General features: G+C 60.6%; 2 protein-coding genes across 9 annotated transcripts in view; one reads left to right on the forward strand and one right to left on the reverse strand.

The window, feature by feature from the left end:
- Nucleotides 1–4,204, forward strand: part of ANKS3 (ankyrin repeat and sterile alpha motif domain containing 3) — a 30,886-nt gene extending 26,682 nt beyond the window's left edge. For 4 of the 5 annotated variants that reach the window (XM_057528583.1, XM_057528584.1, XM_057528585.1 and 1 more), the window contains 7 exons: nt 1,335–1,459; nt 1,925–2,066; nt 2,437–2,609; nt 2,920–3,005; nt 3,469–3,552; nt 3,658–3,748; nt 3,825–4,204. In XM_057528583.1, coding sequence (XP_057384566.1) covers nt 1,335–1,459; nt 1,925–2,066; nt 2,437–2,609; nt 2,920–3,005; nt 3,469–3,552; nt 3,658–3,737 — 690 coding nt within the window. In that variant the 3' untranslated portion in view covers nt 3,738–3,748; nt 3,825–4,204. The remainder of the gene's footprint in view (nt 1–1,334; nt 1,460–1,924; nt 2,067–2,436; nt 2,610–2,919; nt 3,006–3,468; nt 3,553–3,657; nt 3,749–3,824) is intronic. The other variant, XM_007181519.2, reaches the window with a different exon arrangement.
- Nucleotides 4,205–4,416: 212 nt separating this feature from the next.
- On the reverse strand, nt 4,417–7,130 carry NUDT16L1 (nudix hydrolase 16 like 1). Of its 4 annotated transcripts, none has more exons than XM_007181523.2 (4): nt 6,932–7,129; nt 6,591–6,851; nt 5,643–5,865; nt 4,417–4,702 (listed from the first exon to the last, which is right to left on the reverse strand). In XM_007181523.2, the coding sequence occupies exons 1-3, from the start codon at nt 7,082–7,084 to the stop codon at nt 5,644–5,646; spliced, it is 636 nt and encodes a 211-aa protein (XP_007181585.2). In that variant the 5' UTR covers nt 7,085–7,129; the 3' UTR covers nt 4,417–4,702; nt 5,643. The 4 variants fall into 4 exon arrangements, with proteins under 4 accessions (XP_007181585.2, XP_007181584.2, XP_057384579.1 ...); XM_007181522.2 differs by having other exon boundaries at nt 4,417–4,707; XM_057528596.1 differs by lacking the exon at nt 6,591–6,851 and having other exon boundaries at nt 4,417–4,707; nt 6,932–7,130.
- Between the last annotated feature and the right edge of the window lie 262 nt (nt 7,131–7,392).

Genomic DNA, 7,392 nt, shown 5'->3' on the forward strand with positions numbered 1-7,392 from the left:
ACGAAAAAAAGAATAAAATATGTTCCAAGAGCTAAAGGAAACCATGTCTAAATACGGAATATCAATAAAGTGATAGAAATAAAAATGAACCAAATAGAAATTCTGGAACTGAAAGTACAATAACTGAGATGAAAATTTCACTAGAGGGGCTCAACAGCAGGTTTGAGCACACAGAAGAAAGAACCAGAAAACTTAACATAGATCACTTGAGGTTATCCAATCTGATAAAGAAGAATGAGGAAAAATGAACAGAAACCTGTGAGACACCAGCAAGTGTAACAGCGTGCACGTAATGGTGTTCCTGGGGAGGAGGGAGGGAAAAGTAGAAAAAATGTTTTAAAATAGCCAAATCTTATCAGGGGAAATGAAAAGACTGCCGTCCACTGCACAGTCTGTGGGGCCAAAGCAGAAGAAATCCTGGAGAAACATCTAAAGGTGCGAGAATGCAAGTTAAGAAAAAACAATCTCTCAGATACTGGAAATTTTGGTTTGAGGATCCAAGAACACGTCGATCTGGGGATCAAACACCAGGCATTGGTACCTACAGCCTGGACCTCTACGTGGTGCTGGGGAGGCCAGGTTTCAGCATCGCAGACAAGAAGTGCAGGGCAGGCTGCATCGTGGTCAAACACAGAATTAGCAAAGAGGAGGCCCTGCACTGGTCCCATGGGATCATCCTTCCTGGCAAATAAATTCCCATTTCTATCCAAATGGCCAAAAAAAAAAAAAGTTTTCAGTGAAAAAAAAAAAAAAGCCAAATCTTCTCAGATTTGATCAGAAAATGAACCTGCACATCCAAGAAGCTGAATGAGCTCTAAGCTGGTTAAATTCACAGCCACACCTGGACACATCACAATCAGAGTGTCACTAAACAAAGAATCTTGGAGCAAGAGACAAGTGGCTCAGCACATACAAGGGGATCTCCAGACGATTAACAGCGTATTTCTCATCAGAAACCACAGGGACCAGAAGACATGGGACGACATGTTAACCAACAGTGCGACGTCCGGCCAAGACTGTCCCCCAGAGTGAAGGAGAAATGAAGAGAGTCCCGGGTCAGCAGAGACCGAGAGGAGCTGCTGCCGCAGACCTGCCACAGGGTGTGCTTCCTGCTGCAGTGAAGACACTGGTCCAGAGACGCCCTGCCTGCCCTGTCTGAGGACACACAGGGGGCAGCCCAGGCTCTCTGCCGAACTTGGGAGTCAGCAGAGCTCAGGACAGGCCAGGTGCTCAGCAGGAGAAAGGCAGCTCTGTGTGCAGCACGGGGCTTTTCCTGCCCCCACGTCTTCGTGGCCTGCCTGTCCTCTGACCTGCCCTGGCTCCTCACCCTCTAGGATCTCGCCACGCTGCTGGAGCAGATCGGCTGCCTCAAATACCTGCAGGTGTTTGAGGAGCAGGACGTGGACCTCCGCATCTTTCTGACCCTCACTGAGAGCGACCTGAAGGAAATCGGCATCACGTGAGTCCCAGGGCCTCTGTGGCCACGATGCCCAGGAACCAGCTGAGGTGCAGCTCCCAGCATTTGGGTGGAGAGCCTCCCTGTCCAGTGGCCGGCTTTCTCCCTTCTGTCAGCTGTCCACTCCTGCAGCTGCTCCCAGCCCAGGTGCAGGCAGCCTGGGTCCCGAGGCCCCGAGCTGGCCCAGCGGACACTGCTGTGCTCAGGGCACCTTGACATTTTCCACTGTCCACCTTTGAGAGCATCCCTAGCAGGCCCAGCTCCCTGTCCAGTGAAAGCAGCAGCCAGGCAGGGTGGGAAGGTCACGACTCCTTACGACGCTTTCTGTCTTCTGTCCCAGGATCCTGGGGGCTCCTCTCCCCCTTCAAAGCTGGGATCTTTCTAGCAGACAGTCTTGGTAGAAGGACGGCCCATGGAGCCTCCACGTAGAGCAGGTGCTGATCCGTGTCCTCTCACTCCCTGCTGTAGGTTGTTTGGGCCCAAGAGAAAGATGACCTCTGCCATCGCCCGCTGGCACAGCAGCGCCCGCCCCCCCAGTGATGCCTTGGAGCTGGCCTACGCCGACCGGCTTGAAGCCGAGATGCAGGAGCTCGCCATCCAGTTGCACAAAGTAAGTAGAGAGCTGGGGCAGGGGATGTGCAGAGAAGGACACAGCGTGGAGACAGATGCCCAGAATCAGCGGAGAGCAGCAGCCAGGGCGGGTGACAGGACAGCGAGGCCGGGAAGCATCATGGCTCGGATGCAGTGGGGCGCACAGGTGGGCACAGGGGGGAGAAAGGGTGTCAGCAGCGCACACCGCAGGGCTTGCAGGAAGGGGCCCAGGCCGGGGGGGCTCCAAGGTGGAGACAGGTCCCCCCAGGCCAGGAGAGGAGGAGGCAGTCAGATGGCAGAGATGGAACCTGGGGTGGGGGAACCCTGCCCGAGTGGTCATTCCCCACCCCTGAACCGGCCTGCTGCATCTGCTGCCTCTCCCGCTGCAGCGCTGTGAGGAGGTGGAGGCCATGCGGGGCCTGGTGTCGCAGGAGCAGGAGCTGCGGGCTGTGGTGGAGAGCTGCCTCCTGGAACAGGACGGCGCCCGCAAGGACGTCCATGCACAGTTGCAGGAGGCCTGGGCCCTCGCCCGGGACGCTGCGCTCGTCCTGGACCAGCTGCGGTAAGTGGGTGTCCAAGCTGCCCCCGGGCCAGGGCCAGGCCAAGTCACTGTTTCCTCCAGATTCTTCCAAGAATGGGTCGTTTTCAGGGCCTCCTGGAGTCACTGCCACCCCAATTTCATCTGGCTGTCCCTCCTTGCAGGGCAGACCAGGCAGCAGAGGGGCCCCGTGTGGGTCTTTTCTCTGCCCGGGCCGCACAGGCACAGGCTGGCAGGGCGCACAGGGCAGAGCCCCTCCTCACACTTGGGGAGAAGGGTGTCTGCGCTCGCCTGGCCTCTCCCCTCACCAGCGATTGGTTCTTGTGTCCGGCAGAGCCTGTCAAGCTGAGCTGTCCACCCGAGTGCAGCAGGATGAATCCCCGCTTGAGGCCACGCTGGGCCCAGGCCTCCCCACAGCTGGTAAGGAGAGCAGTGTCCTGGACTCAGAACAGGTAGACAGAGGGCAGGGACGCCTCCCCAGGCTGGGTTTTCCCACTTGTCTCAGTGTGGTTATCACACTGACACCACCCCACCCCAGATCCTCTCACGTGCCCAAGCCCATGTCCTCACTGTCCCTCCAGGTGGCCTTTGGGCCATGGCTGCCTCCACTGTCCAAGACCTCAAGTGACTTCTGCAGCCCCTGGCTGGGGCCCCCCAGGGCATAGCCCAGCAGTAGGCAGGGGCCCTCACACACATTCCTGGGGCTGAGCCCTGACTGGCCGTCAGCGCTTTGCTCCACAAGTGGGAGAACACTCTGATGTAATGAGGGGGACGTATGCCACCAAAGGTTTGGGGGGCATCCCCTGGTCGCAGTGGCTCAGGACGAAGAGGCAGGGCCTGTGGGCACAGACACCCCAGGCCTACTCAGCTCTCTGCCCTACAGACTCCAAAGGCTGGCAGGCCGCCTTGCACGCCCTGAGCCTCCCTCAGCTGTCGGGAGCCCTGGAGGATCAAGTCCGGGAGATGGGTGAGTCCAGGGGGCCGGAGAGCCCACCAGCCCTCAAGGTCATCCATTCCTGTGCCCTCGAGCCCTCCAGACTGCGAAGCAGTAACTCTCTGCCCCCGTTCTTAGGGCGAGTGCTGTGCTTAGTGACCCAGAGCCTGGAGAAGCTGCAAGTGCTGAACGGGAAGGAGAACTGGCGGGAGCCTTAGCCAGGGGGACGGTGAGTGTTTGTCCGCCCAGGACCTCGGCCCCGAGAGCAGGGCAGCTGTGCAGCCGAGCGAGCGCCCCCCCCTCAGTCTTCTCTTTCCCTTCTCAGAATCTGACGTGGGGTGACTAATCCACCCTGAAGCTGTGTGCCTGGAGGACAGGAGGCCAGCGAGCGGGCAGCTGCAGTGGCCAGGGCCAGAGGATCGGGCCCCAGGAGCAGCTGGCAGACAGGACGGGACTGTGGCCGGTGCGAGGGCAGCAAGGCCCGCACTGAGGCAAGACGAGGGTCTCTTGTCCAGACCCGGGAGTGGGGCCCAGAGCAGGCAGGGCCTTGGGGAGAGCACGTCCCCACACACCACAGGCGCCACACTGAGGTTCGCCCAGATGGGTGAGGACTGAGGCGGCGCGCCTGGGCAGCATATGTCATTTGCTGGAAAATAAAGTTTAAGATTGGCTGGTGAGGGGTTCAGTTCTGGTCCCACGGCCTGAGGTACTGGCTGATAAACCACAGCAAGAGGAAAGCTGTGCCAGGGCCCTCGCCCAGAGCACCATGCTCAGGGCAGGCCCGAATGGGTGATTCCTGCTGCCCCATCCCTCTGTTGCCTGTAGCTAGGGCCACCTTTGCATCAGAACCCCCACGATTCTACAGAGCTACCTGGAGAGCGAAGCAGGCCCCAGAAATAAGAGAGGAGTACAGGTGTTTTATTTACAGAGCAGAGTGTCCTTGCCCACATGTGCCAGCCACTTCATCGAGGCTCTAAGATGGGACACCCAGGCTGGGCCGGGAGCATTGCTTTCCTTACCAGGCCGGCGCTGTGGAAACTGTGAGCTTCGCTGAGGAGTCTTTCCAGACATAGGGCCATAGGAGACCGCCAGTGGTGACCTTCCTGTCCTGTGGTGGCTCTGCTGTTGTCATTGTGCACGCTTGGCCAGTGCTGCCAGACTGTTTCCTGGAGGTGCCTGCAGACTGTGCTGGGAACAGAAAGAGGGAGGCTCTCAAAGGAAGAAGCAGTGGGCTCAGCCCAGGCGCCACCAGAGCCACCAGGATCAGGGAGGGGCCTCACACTGTCAGTCTCAGTGAAGAAACCACCAGACCAGGCCCATGGCCCAGAGAGTCCACGGCTGGCAGTGCCACCATCAACACGGGGAGGTGGCTGGCACCCCCACCTGGGAGGGGAGGCCTGCATCAGCTCCACCTGAATGGTGCCCAGAGCCCCGCTCTTAGGCCCGGCCCCTGCCCTCAGGTCCCTGGGTGGCGGGGAAGGGGACACCCTCCTGCGTCCACCCCTAGGCCTGTAGCCAGGACCGAAGAACACACAGAACAGCAGAGGCATGACTTTACTGTCCTTTCTCCAGCAGCTCCCTGTACATCTGGGCCCCACGGCCCTGACTCTCTGCAGGGACAGGGACCAAGACAGAGAGGGTAAAGCTGCTTTGAAAACTCACCACAAATAAAGCTAACAACCAAAATTCATAACATAACCTCCTATCCTGGGCTGGCCTTTCTCCAGACCCTGGGGCTGGCTCGGGGCACGACGCAGGACGGAGTCAACCCAAAGTTGGCCTCCACAAGAACAAAACTGCCACGAGAACAAAGCAACTTCTCCAGGGTTCAAGTGCATGCGCACTTACCCACTGAGGCTATCAGGCAACACCTGGGGCTCCACCAGCCCACAACGCGCGCAGAGAGCTCGTTTCAGAGTGAGTGTACCCAGGCCACCAGCCAGTAACTGCTCTGGGCAGTGGAGATGACGAAGTGCCCCCCCCCCCCCCCCCCCCCCACAGAATGGGTCAAGCACAGAACATGCTAGAAGACACACTCCCACACTGAAGCTGGAGGGCCCAGCCTCAGCCCACGGGCACAGAGAGCCAGGGGGAGGGCGACAGACACAAGGCACAGCAGCAACCTCAGGAGGAAGATGGGAGCAGCTTCTCTAGGGCCTTCTTCTGCTTTTCCGTGGCCGCAGCCAAAGCTTCAGCCAGCTTCTCCTCGGGCATCATGTTGAGCACCTTGAGGGCAAAGAGGAGCTGGTATTTGGCTGTGCTGATGAAAGCGTTGCTCAGGAAGTTGGGAAAGCCACCGACTCGGTCCTTCTGGGTGTACAGTGGGACGCGTACGAGCCCCAGCACCTGCATGGAGAGGAGACCAGGATTGGGACCAGGCCCCCACACGGATGGCATAGCCTTGGCAGGAGGGGCTTGTGAGCTGCTAGGCCACGGGAAGGACAGCCAGGTTGCCAAGGACATAATGGGAGACCCGGGTAGGGTTGGGTGAGGTAGAAGCCAGCCAGCTCCCTTGGTGCGATGCAGCCCCTCTCTTCCCCAAGCAAGTTTCAAGGCCATCCCCATGCACATCCCACTCTCAAGTCCCAGCCCTCATCCACTGGCAGGAAGCCCCGCAGTCCACACCCCCATGCTCCCTCTTTCACCTGGTGAATCCCAAACACCTCAAGTGCCACTCCCAGTCTTCCAGACTATAAAACCCATTAGTAGAGCCTTCATCCCCCACACCATAAACCCAGACCTACAAGATCCTCTTTTTCCTCTGCAGTTTCACACCTCCCGGAGCAGGCACCGCCCCTTCCCATCCTCCCACCGATCCCACTCCCCATTCCCAGGATTGGCAATGGCAGGCAGCAAGGCAGATGGAACACAGCCCCGAGGGAGCCCCAGCCCCGGCCCGCCTCCCACCCTAGCCGACCCCTGGTCCCTCTCCCCACCCCAAAGCTGGAGACAGCGACACCCTCCCAAACTGTCCAGGGGACCCTCAGGAGAACGTGTTACCCATCGGTGCCTTCCGCGGGGCCAGAGCCAAACCCCGGGGCGGGGGGCGGGGCCCGGACAGCGGCCCCCACCTCCAGGCCGTGATCCCGCGAGTGCACCGCGCTGATCTCCACAGCATGCAGCTGCTCCAGCGTGAGCTGCCGCGCGTACAGGTGCGCCACGACGCGGTGCGGGCCCTCGGTCAGATGCGAGCTCAAGTAGTCGGCCTCCGTGAGGCGCAGGCAGCCCAGGCCCAGGCCCAGAACCCGATTCAGTCCGTCCTCCAGCGACCAGAAGCGCCGGTCCACGAAGCCCCCGGGGAAGCCCAGCAGCCCGTCGAAGCGCATCTGCATCTGCAAGGGAGCGCCGGGTCACGGGCGCAGGTCCGAGTAGCGTCCCGTACCCGCCCGCCCGCGTCCTCCCGCGTCCTCACCAGCACCGAGAAGCGCATGGGGATGCGGCCGAAGAGTTGTCCGGGGTTTGCGGCGTACAGCATGGCGTGGCACGAGTGACTCCAGCCCGGCCCCAGACGCATCGCCTCCACCCGGCTGATTTGCTTCAGCTCAGGGACCGCCGCCGCCGACATCTTGGCACTACCCACCGCGACCCGGGCACCGCCCTTACGTGCATGCGCGGGCCCGCCCCCGCCGCGCCCGAGCAATCCGCGGACAGCCGCGCCCCTGGGCCCCGCCCCCCCGCCAATCGCTGACGCGTACCAGGTCAGAGCCCGTCACGGCTCTCCGACGCGCCGTTGCGGGGCGGAAGGGGCGGGCACAAAGGGAATGGCTGCTGGCGCCCCAGCCGTCACCCAATAGCCGCGCACCCCGAGCGGGCCCCGCCCACGGTCCTCGAAAACCACAGAGCCCAGGATGCAACGCGACAGCCCAGCTCGCA

This window comes from Balaenoptera acutorostrata, chromosome 15, assembly GCF_949987535.1.
Source record: "Balaenoptera acutorostrata chromosome 15, mBalAcu1.1, whole genome shotgun sequence".
Classification (NCBI taxonomy): Eukaryota; Metazoa; Chordata; class Mammalia; order Artiodactyla; family Balaenopteridae; genus Balaenoptera; species Balaenoptera acutorostrata.

What these genes read in the sequence shown, in the direction of transcription:
- NUDT16L1 (XM_007181523.2), bottom strand. Translation starts at nt 7,084, where the DNA reads ATGTCGGCGGCGGCGGTCCCTGAGCTGAAGCAAATCAGCCGGGTGGAG. An exon ending in CCATGCGCTTCTCGGTGCTG is followed by an intron (nt 6,852 to 6,931) that starts GTGAGGACGCGG and finishes GCTCCCTTGCAG; the next exon opens with ATGCAGATGCGCTTCGACGG. An exon ending in CGCGGGATCACGGCCTGGAG is followed by an intron (nt 5,866 to 6,590) that starts GTGGGGGCCGCT and finishes CTCTCCATGCAG; the next exon opens with GTGCTGGGGCTCGTACGCGT.